This window comes from Ipomoea nil, unplaced genomic scaffold (assembly GCF_001879475.1).
Source record: "Ipomoea nil cultivar Tokyo-kokei standard unplaced genomic scaffold, Asagao_1.1 scaffold0706, whole genome shotgun sequence".
NCBI lineage: Eukaryota > Viridiplantae > Streptophyta > Magnoliopsida > Solanales > Convolvulaceae > Ipomoea > Ipomoea nil.
The window spans coordinates 2008201-2023575 of NW_017617134.1; the positions used below are offsets into that span (position 1 = coordinate 2008201).

The following is a 15375-nucleotide window of genomic DNA, read 5'->3' on the forward strand; positions in this document are numbered from 1 at the left end:
ATATGAACTTTTTCTTAAATTGATTCATTGACTTTTAATTGCACTCAAAATAATTCTCCGATTATTGAATTTTAAGTTAAAATGGTTATTTGTTAGTTTTGACGTGAAGTAGGTGTTAAAATGAAGGGTAAAATGGGTAATTTAGGTTTTGCACTCCAGTTTAATGAATTTGTGACTTTCTTTCAACAGCCTATGCACGTTTTTCTTCAAATTAGGTTTTTGTTCTCAATCCGCGATCAAAATGTGGGATAATCAACTAGAATGCCAAAAAAGTTCATCTTCAACTTCATCTACAAACTTCCCAAGACAAAGATTGCGGGCCGTATATTAAGTGACGTAGTATACCATTTCTGTAGTAGTGATTGCGGGCCACGACACTGATAAAAACGAACATGAATATCACAATAATGAAATCTTTGCCTTGGGAAGTTTGTAGATGAAGTTGAAGATGAACTTTTTTGGTATTCTAGTTGGTTATCCCACATTTTGATCGCAGATTGAGGAGAACAAAAACCTAATTTGAAGAAAAACGCGTGTAGGTTGCTGAAGGGAGTCGCAAATTCATTAAATTGAAGTGCAAAATCTGAATTACCCGTTTTACCCTTCATTTTAACACCTACTTCATGCCAACGCTAAAGGATAACCATTTTGGCTTAAAATTCAATAGTTGGAGGATCACTTTGGGTGCAATTAAAAGTCAATGAACCAATTTAAGAAACGACCATAGTCGAAGGACCATTTTGGGAATTAACGCAAATCATAATAATCCCATATTATAAAAAGTGAAAATTGATCTTAACCATCAATCAAGGTTGATCAACGTTTGAAAGTTTTAGTATAAAAAAATGCAGAGTCAATTTTATTATTATTGTAAACTTTCAAGTTTGCAATATTTATAAAAGTAAACTTGCATTCCCCCGTCCCCTTCTTATTTTTTGATAACTCTCAATCGTTAATTTACCCAAATATATTTTCACCTGAACCTTCCCCGGCAATTTATATCGTGCACCATAGCGCACATATCAATATGCGCCCAGGCACAAAACGCGTGTGTTTCAATTGCTGGCGTCACTCCGTCCGTCCAAACGGCCCAAACCCCATTATGTGTATTCAGTTAAGAGTTTCTGTGTATTATGTATCATGTTAGATTATGTGTATTCAGTTATGAGTTTCTGTGTATTCTGTTATGAGTTTATGTGTACTCGAAACAAAAGATTTTTTTTTTTTTGGACAATGCATCAAAACGCCGTCGTTTTGGGTAGGGCATGGCGCACAATGCATTGTGCACCCTGGTGCACGATACAACGACTGACCTTCCCCCCACCACCACACACACATATAGACAAGGGATCAGGTGCTAAGCTTCTTCCAGGTGAAACATGTAGCTTAATCACTGCCTTTGATCTTGTAAAAATCAACAGTCCAGAATGAAGAACAATTTTAAAAAATTGATGTGACATTATGACCATTTTGCGTAAGGTCACAGTTTAAGGTGCGTAAATTCAAAGCTTATTAAGGTATTTAAGTTTATAGCGTTAGATGTTTAAGTTTAAAGTTTAAAGTGCTTAAGTCTAAAACTTAAGGTGCGTAAGTTTATAGCTTAAAGCGAGTAAGTTTACAGCTTAAAATGCGTATTTTTAAAGTTTAAAGTGCGTCACTTTCTACGTTAAGGTGCATCAATTTAACTCTTATGATGCGTATATTTAAAGTTTAAGATGCATTATTTTTCAGTTTGAAATTTAATGTGTGTAAGTTTGAGACAAATGTTACCAGTAAACCATGCATATTTATACAAAACAATGCGTGTTGTACTTAATATGAAAACAATGAATATATAGTTTTCATGAACTATCCATGCATATTTAGGTCAAAATGATGCATGTTTAGACTAATAGACAATGCATGTGAAGTTTCTCTCAAAATGAAGGTAAGTTTATCTCAAATTGATGTATAATTTTTTTTTTTTAGATATTTACCTTAATACCACCACATTTGTTCATTTAAACTTTTGTGAATTACATAAAATGATGCTATTTAAAAAAAAAAAAAAAAAAAAAAAAAAAAAAAAAAAAAAAACTAAAACGGTATTGTTTTTCTATTCAATAATGCAATTTTTTTTCTATTTGAACATTTGCAGATTTTTCAAAACGACTTTGTTCATTATAATAGTGATATTTCCTTTCACCAAATCAATATTGTTTTCCACCAAAGTGATGTTGTATTTGTTGGTCAATCCAACTGTTTTTTTCTTTATTTACTTTCTTAAATATTCATTATAATTTTCAATTTTTGCTTTTCTTATTAAATAAAACTGTTAATATAATTTTTAAATACATAATATAATATAAATTAAATATTGTAAAAAATAAATTGTAAATAATTTGAGATATGTGTCAATATCTGTAGAACATATAAAATGATATGTATGAAGTACAAAAATAAATTAAAAACTCTTTTTTATGATTTGTATAAATATCCCATCATTCTTTCTTAATTGTGTAAAGTTTTTTCTTCTTTTTATTTAATGCTGGTAATTACATAACTATAATAATATATTTTTTTCTTTAAGAATAATCACAATTTCAATTTAGAAAAAATTACTTTATTCCTTACTAAACATTTAGAAAGAAAAAAAAAAAAAGAACAAACAAAATCAATTTTCATGGTGAAGAAATGAGGAAAAACTAGAAGTTAAACGGCGGCAGGAGTGCAGCGAAGGGGATGAGAGAGAAAGTGTAATTAGGTGACACGTGGGAAACAATTGGGGGGCGGCCAGGCGCGTGTCGCAGATAATATGACAAGTCAGATAGCGGGTTCTTCTGGACCAATTATAGCGGCACGTGGCAGCCCAATACGTCCAACGCACCCCTTCAAGCGGGTGGCTGTAGGCCCATAAGAGCACCCACGTGGCAGCCCAATTACATACTACTTTGTAGCAATCGTTATATCGTCCGCCTATAAGAAAACGTCGTTTTTTATAAGTGTGTGGAGAGGTGACGTAACGGACACCGTTCCGTCTGTTCAATTCCCATTGTGCATAAGGCGTTCTCTTATTTACTTTGAGAGATTGCTCCACACTGTAACTGGTGAGACTCGATCCCTGGTCATTCTTTCTAACTTTCACCTCTATGACCATTTGAGCTGCCCATACGAGCTATTATTATTATTATTATTATTATTATTATTATTATTATTATTATTATTATTAGAAATTAACGGCAGAAACAAGAAACGAAGTCGTTTTTGCCCGGGCGTACAACGCATTGCGCACCATGGTGCACGATATAATTTGCCACTTTGTAGTTGGTGATTTTTATCATGGACCAGAGTCTACATAGTATATTATAAACCTAAATCAAAACGATGAGATACATAATTCATACTCGTATGATACAGAATTACATAACACAAGACGCATACACATGTTATATATTTACTTAATTTTTGAATTTGATTTAGCTACATAATTTGTGCTCATAGGAATAAAATGTTACAACACAAGACACATAAATTCATAACATACGACACAATTAGTAATTAATTTTAGATAAATAATATATACTCTTAAGATACATAATTTGATAATACAATATACAAAAACTCATAATATAAAATATATACACATGCACTAGGAGCACAATATATTATGAATCCTGATCCATGATATAATAATTGTTTGTAGTTTCAGTAGTTGGACAAGTATTTTGAATGCAAATGCTGTAATCTGCAAACATTCAGAAATGTTTCGACGTTTTCAGTGCCATGTTAAATACTAAGAACCTGAGTTTTTTTTGTTCCTTTTTAGGGATATTTTTAAATATTCAATTATGATTGTGATGTTTAGGGTTTATTTGAAAATTAAGTTGGAAAATATTTTTTGGAAAACGAGACATTGTTCAGAAAACATTTTTATTTCTAGTGTTTGATTGCATTTTGAAAAATTTAGTGTGGTTAATTTATTTTTTAGAAAATGAGTAGAATTGTATAATTAAACATTTTGGCGGAAAATGACTTCTCTAGTCAAGGAAAAATATTTTCCGTTGACTGAATTTTCCTGTTACATCCAAACACTGAAAACTTAAAAAACATTTTCAAGTCATTTTTCAAATTTGCAAACGGACCTTAATTTGTATTCAATTGGTAAATTCTTATTAAAGGGGTGAAATTGATCCCTAACAAATTTGACAATTCGTGTTTCGTGTTATGAACTTGGACAATACATGAATATGAAAATAAAACACAAATTTGTAATGGGTTCTTGAATGATATGAATGGTCACTAGTCAACTTGAAATCATTATATCATATATATACTATCATCTATTCTAACACATAAAGTACATTATTATAACTCATAAAATACATTATATTACATTAGAAATTTTATTATTCTAACACATAAATTTCATTATTCCTGTTAAAAAAGTATTTTATTCTAACACAAAGTACATTATTCTAACTCATAAAATACATTATCTTATCTCAGAATATTTATTGAGTTAATACCCAAAATCGTCCTCGACTATAGTGATTTTTCTCAATTTCGTCCTCAACGACTTTGGTGACCTAATATCGTCCCAGACTTTTGTGTTTCGCTCAATTTAGTCCTAGACTTTTGTGATTTTGCTCAATTTAGTCCCTCATTTGTTATTCTGTCCATTTGGTGTTAAATAAATAGACAATTCAGTAATTTTAATATTAGCATCTCTTTACTCATAGACATGTGAACTGCGAAATCCTTTTTTTTTTTTACGAATTACTCCCAGAATTACTCCTAAAACTGCGAATATAAAATTTGATTTGCAAGTCCGGGAGTAATTCTGGGTGTAATTCGTACAAGAAAGAGGAATTTCGCACTTCACAAGTTGAAAGTAAAGAGAGATCAATGTTGACATTACTGAATTGTCCCTTAATTTAACACCAATTTGACAGAATAACAAATATAGGACTAAATTGAGCGAAACACAAAAGTCTGGGACGATATTAGGTCACCAAAGTCGTTTAGGACGAAATTGAGAAAAACCACTATAGTCGAGGACGATTTTGGGTATTAACTCAATATTTATTATTCTAACACGTGCGGAGAAAAGAATTTTTTAAACATCAAAACGACATCATTTTGAATCGTGGTCCACACAATAATTTGCCTTGAATATTTCAAAGGTCTAGCATGCATTTAATACTATTATTCCCTCCGTCCCATTTTATATGTTTGGTTCAGTTAACGATACTTGACGTAAATTATTTACTATTTAATTTTTCATAATATTAAGTTTAAAATTAGTATGTAAAATTTATATATTTAGAAATTACATTAAAATTACTATTAAACACAAAAAAAAATAAGTTTATAAATTATAAGAAAATGCTATAGAAGTAAGCAAAGAAGAAATAATTGGTTTTATCAATGAATAGTAAGTAGGACAAATAAAATGGAAAAGAGAGGGTATTATTTTTCCTCATTAACTATTTGCATACCAACCCAATTTTATTTAGTGGTCGAATTTATTTAATTTATTTAATCTGTAATTAAGCATTAACAAATTCAAATGTTTCGCCCTATTATGAGGTTTTCAGTGCCATAATATATTTTATACGAGAATTAAGATATATAATGTTTTGTTGTTGTTGTTGTTGTTGTTTTTGTTGTTATTGTTGTTGTTGTTGTTGTTGTTGTTGTTATTATTATTATTATTATTATTATTATTATTATTATTATTATTATTATTATTATTATTATGGAAGTTTTATAATATTTCCAAAAATAATAGATTTTTTTTTTTTACAAAAAATTAATTGACACTATTACTTGTAGTAACTAATATTAAATTCATTGTGACAAATATTATTATAGCTAATATAGTTAAAATAAAATATTAATATTAAATTGGTATTTCTATTTTTAGTAATAATGTATTGAACACATTACTGCAAGTAAAAATATCATTGAGTGACACAATTTTTTACTTTATTTAGTGACACAAATAAAATTTTGTTACTATTTTTTATTTACGAAAAAGTCCACTGCTGTTATCTAAAAGTTCACTTTGAATGAAGCCCGCCTTGTGACACTAGACAAATTATTGTGTGGACCATATAACAAAAAAAAAATATTTTTAATATATAAAAAGTATATTATTCGTGTACTGAATGTACGTTATACAAAATAATGTACTTTTCCCTGAATACAATGTACATTTCAAATATACTAAAAGTACATTATTTGATAGTATGTCGTCTTACACAATGATTAGTGACAATAAATGATACAAGAAACTGGTAAACTAATCTAAATTGTTCATACCTGATTGAACCAAAATGGTCACTTAGAGGTCAATTTTGGAACCTCGAAATTATACATACCAAACCGATTATATTGTTTGACTAATTTAGTTGAGGTTGCATGCATTCACTTCTTAGGGTCCATGAATGAGGGCAATTTATATCCTACACCACGGCGCGCGTTGCACTGTGCACCCATATGCAAAACGACATCGTTTTAATTATTATTATTATTTTTTTGAAATTTCCCGCCCCAGTGTATGACAGTTATTTTTTCTTTTAAAAAAAAGCCCCTGTTCAAAAATGTACATAATGTTATACTAGAATACACATAATTGTATACATGAATGTACATAATTATATAACAAAATATACATACTCTTTTTAAAAGATAATACACATAATCTAACATAATACATAATAAACATAAACTTTTAACATAATACACATCAACTCTTAACATAATACACACAAATTTTCTGATTCGGATGTCCATAATTGTATAAAAAGAATGTACATAATTATATAAAAAATGTATATAACTCTATGAACAAATATACATAATTGTATGAACAAATATACATAATCACAACAACTTCTTACCGCGCCTCCCAAAACGACGTCGTTTTGGGAGGCGCGCGACGCACAGTGCTACGCGCGCCGTGATATAGGATATAACGATTGATGAATGAGAGTTATGCCAAGTGATACCCTTAGCCCATCTCAAATAATCCAATCCAACAAAGGATATTTAAAAGGAAGACTTGTTATCAAAATATTCAAAAGATGCCTCACTAACAACCATAACAATCACATGGAGATAATGAAAGATCGATGAGCATTAATTTATCTATTGAAGCCTTGTAACAACACTATGATAGTCAAGAGTGTACGCTACAAATTTAAAAAGAACGCATACATTTAAAAAAAAATAATACAGTTCAACATTATAACATTGGCATTTAAACAAGAAAATACTATATTTTATTACTAGTTTCTACTCTTAATTTTTACTTCAACACATAAAATTTTAATATAAATTAAAATCTACATAAAAAAACAACTTATAAATGTGCGCTACATCAAGAAGTAAAATTTAAGAAGTGCGAATTGAGAGTAAATTAAATTTAGTTAAACTCTTTACGGGCTGTTTGGTTGGAGCTAGTAGTTTAGGTGTAGTTGAATTGCGTTTTCGCGGAGACCACAATTACGCCGTTTGGTTGGAGGGAATTGCAATTCGCTCCAAATGCTGAATTACAATTCCAAACTCCCCCAGGAACTGTAATTCAGTGTTGAATTGGAGATTGGAAAGATATTTTTGTCCCTGACATCTATTATTATTATTAGTACATGAGGACATTTCAGTCATTATATCATTTATTCCCTTTCAATTCACTGTAATCTTATTTTGCATACCAATCACTGTAATTTGAATTCCTACTTTATTCTTACCTTATTCTTTTCACCAAATTACAATTCATTTTCACCATAATTCTTTCCTTCCAACCAAATATGTGTTGGTCTAGTCTGGTAGTCTCTTCCAATTTCATGCTCATCATCACATTACACGTGTCATCCTCTACTGAAACCTAGCTGGACTTCCTCTCCTGCCCCTACTTTAATGCACTTTTTTACCTTCTTCTATATAACCCATGCTTTCTACATTTTTCTTTCCACACATTAATTTCCCAACTATTCTCTCTCTTCTTCTTGTCAACCATGCATTCCATTCTTCTTCCTTTACCCACTCCAAAGTTACACTCCACTACTTCTCCTTCTTTTGTTACATGCAAAATTCTTGTTAAACCTTCTAAGCCACCAAAAACGCTTCCCGGAGTAGTAGCTCCGCCGCCGTCACCGTCGGTGCTGCCACCGCCACTGGTAGCCCCGGCGGTGAAACCTGTAAGGAGGCATGAACTGAACCCGGTTCAAAAGCTTGCTGCCTCGGCTTTGGACATGGTGGAGAGATCAGTTACCAGACTAGAAAAGAAGCACGAACTGAACCGGACGGTTGACCCCGCGGTTCAGCTTCAGGGGAACTTTGCCCCGGTTCAGCATGGGCTCAAGGTGGTGGGCCGAATTCCGCCGTGCCTGACCGGCGTTTACGTTAGGAATGGGGCTAACCCGCTGTTTGAACCGCTCACCGGCCACCATCTGTTCGACGGTGACGGGATGATTCACGCCGTTACGCTGAGTCCCGCCGGGAATGAAGCGAGCTACTCGTGCCGGTTCACGCAAACGAGCCGGTTGGTTCAGGAATCGGCGTTAGGGAGGCCGGTTTTTCCGAAGCCGATTGGGGAGCTGCATGGCCACCTCGGCTTGGCTCGGCTCGGGTTGTTCTTCGCGCGAGCCATGATTGGCTTGGTGGACAGCTCGAGCGGGACCGGCGTGGCTAACGCCGGCTTAGTGTATTTCAATAATCGGCTCCTAGCCATGTCGGAGGATGATCTACCCTACTGCGTCCACATCAAAGACGACGGTGACCTCGAGACGATCGGACGGTTCAGCTTTCACGACCAGATCCGCGATCCCCTCATAGCTCATCCCAAAGTGGACCCCACCACAGGAGATCTCTACACTCTTAGCTACAACGTGCTCAACAGACCTTTCCTTAAACTCTTCAAGTTCGACACGTGCGGTCAAAAGTCACGTGACATACCCATTTCCCTCCCCGACCCGACCCTCGTCCACGACTTCGCAATCACCCAAAATCACGTGATCGTCCCGGACTACCAAGTCGTATTCAAGTTATCCGAGCTGATCCGGGGCGGGTCGCCCGTGGTCCACGACCCGAACAAAGTCTCCCGATTCGGAGTTTTACCGAAAAACGACGCCGACGAGTCGAATATCCGGTGGGTCGAGGTCCCCAACTGTTTCTGCATGCATCTATGGAACGCGTGGGAAGAATTCAACGAAGAAGGAGAAGAAACCATCGTGATAATCGGGTCATGCATGACACCCGCCGCCACCATTTTTTCCGGCGGAAACGACCCATTAAAGACAGAACTATCCGAAATCCGGCTAAACCTAAAAACCGGCCGGTCGAGCCGGCGGGTCATCGTCTCCGGGATGAACCTAGAAGCCGGACAAGTAAACAAGAATCTTCTCGGCCGGAAAACGCGGTACGTGTACATGGCGATAGCGGAGCCGTGGCCGAAATGCAGCGGCGTGGCAAAGGTGGACTTAGAGAGCGGAAAGGTGACGGAGTTTAGGTACGGCGACGGAATATTCGGCGGGGAGCCGTGTTTGGTGGCGGCGGGGGAAGAAGAAGAGGAGGGGTATCTGATGAGCTTCGCTCGAGACGAGAGAAAAGGAAGATCGGAGTTGACGATAGTGAATGCATCGAACATGAAGAAGGTGGCGTCGGTAAAGCTGCCGAGGAGAGTACCGTACGGGTTTCATGGTACATTCGTTAGTTGGGAAGAACTACGTAAACAAAGCTTAGATTAGATTAGATTAAACTTACGTAGCTAGAATGCATGCATGCATGCAAATTGCTGGTGTAATTCTTTATGTAATTAATAATAGTCTTACCTATACTCATCACCATTCTTTACCTCTAATGTGCATGCATAATAATGTTATGATAATTTTATGCCAAGAAAACGTATTTGAAAACAATGATTACGGTCCTGTTAGGTGAAATGGCTGTTAGCTGATAGCTGTTTGCTGTTAGCTGATTGTGTTAATTAGAGGGTATAAATAGTTGATAACATTAGTTAATTATAGAAAAGTGTTTGGTAAATTAGCTGTTAGCTGATAGCTGTTTGGTATAATTTCTTTTCTCAAAAAGCTAATTGAAAAAGTTGTTAGGAGTAACTTTTTTAATTTTAGCATTTTGGAGTTGCAAAAAGCTAATTAACCAAACATTTATATTGATATTTTAACTAAATCAAACAATTTATAGTGATCAAATAAGTTAAAATTGGCCTATAGGCCAATTTTTTACCAAACAGGGCCTACATGTTTGAGGAGTATAACTGATCGAGTAATAGCTGTTTAATTTTTTGTGTACTGAAATGCAGAGGGTACGGTGTTTCAATCCCATCTATTTTTTATTGTATTTTTTTAATATTCACCCATCTCATTTTATTTATTGATATGGCTAACCAGACTTGTGAAATGCTGAGTAGGATAATAATAATAATAAAATGTAAAATAAAAAAATATATATGGCATCCTAATTAGTATAAATTTGTTGTTAACTTGTTAATTGCTTCTTTTTTTTTTCAAGTTTATAGATAAATTTAAAATTTATTTCAGTTCGATAGCTTAATTGATATCTCCAAATAGTTCAAAAACCTATTTATATTTTTTTTTTTTTTTGGATGTTCATTACAATTTCAAGTGGGCATGGCATGCATTTGGATTCTTTTAAGTTCTATTTGGAAACTTAGAAAAAGACTTATGAAAATTATTTAATTTAGTTATCAATAAAAAATGTTTGAAAATATTTTTTGTTGACTGGAGAAAATGTAGGTATTTTGGTGAAAAATGACTTCCGTCAACACTCAAAACATGGTTTTCGGTGGAAACCATTTTTTTTTTTGATAAATAATATTATTTTAAATATTTTTATATTTTAAATAAAATATTTAAAATGTTTAATTATACAATTCTACTCATTTTCTAGAAAATGCACCAACCACACCAAGTCAATTTTTCATAATGCAACCAAACACTAGAAAGTAAAATGTTTTCTGAAAAATGATGATGACTTATTTTTCTGATTTTCAAACGGACCCTTAGTCGCCTAGTTATGAGCAAATTATAGATTTAGTCCATCAATTATTTGTGATGCAGATTTAGTCCTTCATTTACTATCAAAATGGTGGATTTAGTCCTTCATGCATCAAATCATTCATTTTATTAAGTGATATATTGGTGGCAAAATTAGTTTCTGAGAGATCTTTGATAATAATTGAGAGACTAATTTGACATTTCAAATAATTGAATGACTAAATTTACACTTTAGTTATAATTGTGAAACAGTCCGCGATTCAAGTTCTTTGTAGCATTGCTAGGAAAGTTGTTTTTATGTCCGACTGTAAGGAATGGTTCATTCCATCGATCCTATTTGTAATCGCTTCATCATATAATTAAATAAATGAGTTTAGCTTCTTTATTTTCAAAAAAAAAAAAAAAAAAAAAAAAAAAAAAAAAAAAACATCATCTTCCGTAAAACCATTTTAGGATAAACAGTCACATACAGTATATTAGGTTTTATCATAGTTTTTACTTTAATTGGAGATACTGTAGATAAAATAAATTTATAATGTAAATTGTATAAACAAATTACTATAAGTTAGAATTTGTTTGTATATACGTATTTGGGGACATTTAGAGTATATGAGTCACATTTTGCAATTTACTTCTTTCACCAGAGTCCAAATCTCATAGGAGCAGTGAGCTAATAATTAACCCTATTTTGGTTCAAACTTATATATTCTCTCCAAAATTTAATTTCAATGTATAATATAATTATCACAAATATACACTAGCTAGTTCCAATACTACAATTTCTAATAAATAAATAAAATAAAAATATAAACGAATTCATGTGTGATTTAACCTAGGAATTTGGAAAAAAAAAAAAAAAAGTACAACCACTTATTAGGAGTACAATTTGAACCCTATTTGAGTAATATACCTTTTAATACTCAAATTGGAAGAAACTCCAAACAAGTTGGTCAGGTTGTTAACTTAGTAAATATAAACGCACTTAAAGTTCAATCGACTCTCAACAAAAGCGAAAGTATTTTATCAGCTAGAGTTACAAGCATACAAATTTGTCTTATTAGATTGATACCCAATTTTAGTGGTAGTTGTGATCTCTAATTCTGGTCACTAATAATGCTATTTTGTCAAGAATATAAGTAAAAGTGATTGGTTAAGAGTGAAATTTAAAAAAACATTCATATGTATGGATCATGGTGACAACATAACTACATAATTATAGCATAGGTTTCGTTGTTTGAATGAATTGTATATTTAATTTGTACATGTAATTGATATATATGTCTTATCCAACAAAAGAAAAGGATAATGACATAGGCCATGCACAATTCATACATAATTTAATGCGCTGACTAATTGTAGCATAGTGCCATATAGTCCCCCCCTCTCCCCAAGTTGTCACAATTATTTGACCTGTTTTACTAAGGTTTTAGTGTTTGATAATTGGAAATTAAAATGTTTGGAGTCAATTGGCAATTATTAGTGTTTGATAGTCGGTCGACATGACCACACTCACTTGCATGCTCTCATCTAGTGGATATATTGTGGCGTTATAGGTTGGAATCACGGAACCAGTCAAATATCTTGGTGGACGTTTTTCCGACCACATAGAAATACTGGTCGCTATTTTTACGACGTTTGTCAGTGGTCGAAAATAACGACGAAAGCTTCTCTAAATACCGAAAGTCGTCGGAAAAGTGATCAAAACGGCTGTTTTCGATCGTATTTAGGGTATTTTTAATCACTTTCAGGTGGTTAGAAATATCGTGATTTTCAGCAGTACGTGCATCCACTATGATTATCAATTGTTATACCATAAATCGGGATTTACCTTACATTATGAAATTTAATCAAAACAACATTCAAATTGTTATGTGCATGCAGTTAACATATTATGTACATTCAGTTAATAAATTATGTGTCTACTACAATTAACATATTATGTATTTGCAGTTAACATATATTATACGTCTTTAGTTAATAAATTGTATACATGCAATTAATTAACGTATTATGTGCCTTTAATTTATTTATAGGTACATAACTGTAAACACATAACATGTTAACTACAGACACAATGTTATTTTGGACCAAGATCTATAATGCAAGATGAATTTTGATCAATGGTATAATTTTCCCTCTATTATGTTTTATTTATAAATTTTAGACGAAAAAAAATTATTTATATTTAATGGTTATATGTGAATTAATTGGATGGCTTTATTAAAAATTACAAATTAATTGAAAAACGTGGAGTATTAGATTCACCAATTACTAATATGATTGGCAGGCATATATGTTGTCAAATATAGGTTATATAGGAGGAGCTTTCTTAAATCAACTAATAACAGTTTGAAGAATTATTCATAGTGTGGGCAAGAATAATTCATAGTTAAATATACATAAATGAGTCTATATTGCAATGTCAAATTAGGAAGTTATATCTTCATAGTTAAATATATATACATAAATGAGTATATATTGTAATGTCAAGTTAGGAAGTTATGGTCGGATATAGTACGTTATTTTTGTAGGGTCAGAGTCTAGCATGATTAATCTTAACTTCATTTTATTTCAAATCAAGTTAGATCATTTTTAAGTAAACTAGTGCGTATCATAGAAATTTTATATTGATGATAGCGCGTCACCGGAACTAAGGGAACTTGGACAACACTTGGCAAAATTAGGTATTGTTGACTACTTCCACCGTTCCACGTGCAAAAACTGGTTGTAGTTTAGGAAGTTGAAAACTGATGATGGGACAATATTAACGAATATAAGTGGAAGAATAACGAATATAAGTGTTATTAACTTTTTGTAACTTATTGCTCCAAAACGCACGCTAAAATTCAAAAAACTGTTCAAAGTAATTTTTTCGATCAACTTTTTGAGTAAGTCATTTTGCATGTAATCAGCTATCAGTTGACAGCCAATTTACCAAACATCTTTCTACAATCAGCTAATGCTATCAACTAGTCAAATTCATTGACCCAAAATCATTTTTTTATTTATTTTTTCCTTTACAAGTGAATTCATATCACCACATATAATGTATAATTAAATTCTTGTACAAACATAGGCTTAGATGTGTAGGGGTAGATGAAGAAGGGCGGCAGAGATTTCATATAAACACAGGCAAAACCCAAGATCCTGGACAGACAATATTAAATTATTACATGGTTGGCAGGCAAAAGATAATGAAGAAACTGTAAGATTCATAATCATGTCTCCTAACGTGGTACTTATAATTCATTGTTTAGTTTATCTGTGGGTGTTTTTAAAGTCTTTTCTCAAACCCAATTGCAGGTTGACATTTCAGGTGTAATTATTCAGAGCCAATGCTGTATGATTCATGTGAAGTGAAGTGAAGAAAAATGAGCATCTATCCCACAAGCTACAAGAGGGCATATATAGCTTAGTAAAAGTTGACTTACAAGAAAAGATCCCACTAATATGCAAAGGCAGATAGATAGATAGATAGGATGTGGCACTAAAATTGGAAAAACTATACTATGCTGACACATGCCACTTATGGTTTCTAGCAGAGCATAATATAAAAATCTGCAGATATCTTGCTTCCACGTATTAGAGCCATCAAAACGGGCCGACGGGACAGTTCTTAAAATTCAAAGCCTGTCCAATCATTGTTTCTTTGAGTAGCTCATTTTAATTTAGGGCAAATTATACTATGAACTAGGATCTACCTTGGATTGTGGAACATATTATATGATATTCTGTACTTGCAGTTAAACAAACACGAAGTTTTGTTCCTCAGCGAAGTGTTCACTTCTTTTTCGCCAGGTTTCATTCAATTTGTTGTGGATTGGATGATGGAAAAACCAACAAACTACGGCTTCAAAGCTTACCTTATTATAAATAAAGGGTTTTTTTTTATTTTTTTTTTTTAGATTAAGAGATTGAGTAAGGAGGGCGGAACTTGAAAAGCGGAGAGAGCCGTGCTAGCCTATTACATTTTTCAGCAGCAAGCTAGGGTCTAATGACCACCTAGCCTAGGTTGTGGCGGAAACTCAAAAATTCAAATTTAGGAAACCTTTCTAATAAGGTAAGCTTTCAAGCTGCCGCCCTAACTTTATAGGCACATAAACAGTTAACTGCAGATGCATAATATATCAATGATAGACACATAATTTTTGAATCAGGGTCCACAATGCAAGATTGACCCTGGTCCATGGTATAACAATTGGTATTTCAGAATCTTGACAATTACTCTTTGGTGATTTACTTGTGTATATATTTGATAAAGATTAAGCAATAAAGAATATAGAGCTGGACACTATTAGCATCTTTTGTAGGCAATTGAATAAGAAGAGTGCACCACAAAATGACATATTTAGAC

At 32.8% G+C, this 15375-nt stretch overlaps 1 protein-coding gene across 1 annotated transcript; it reads left to right on the forward strand.

The window, feature by feature from the left end:
- Nucleotides 1-7979: 7979 nt before the first annotated feature.
- Nucleotides 7980-9771, forward strand: LOC109176492 (9-cis-epoxycarotenoid dioxygenase NCED6, chloroplastic). The gene has a single exon (XM_019325935.1). The coding sequence runs from the start codon at nt 8001-8003 to the stop codon at nt 9729-9731; it is 1731 nt and encodes a 576-aa protein (XP_019181480.1). The 5' UTR covers nt 7980-8000; the 3' UTR covers nt 9732-9771.
- The last annotated feature ends 5604 nt before the right edge of the window (nt 9772-15375 follow it).

Excerpts from the sequence above, each read along its gene's own strand:
- LOC109176492 (XM_019325935.1), top strand. The coding sequence starts at position 8,001 with ATGCATTCCATTCTTCTTCCTTTACCCACTCCAAAGTTACACTCCACT.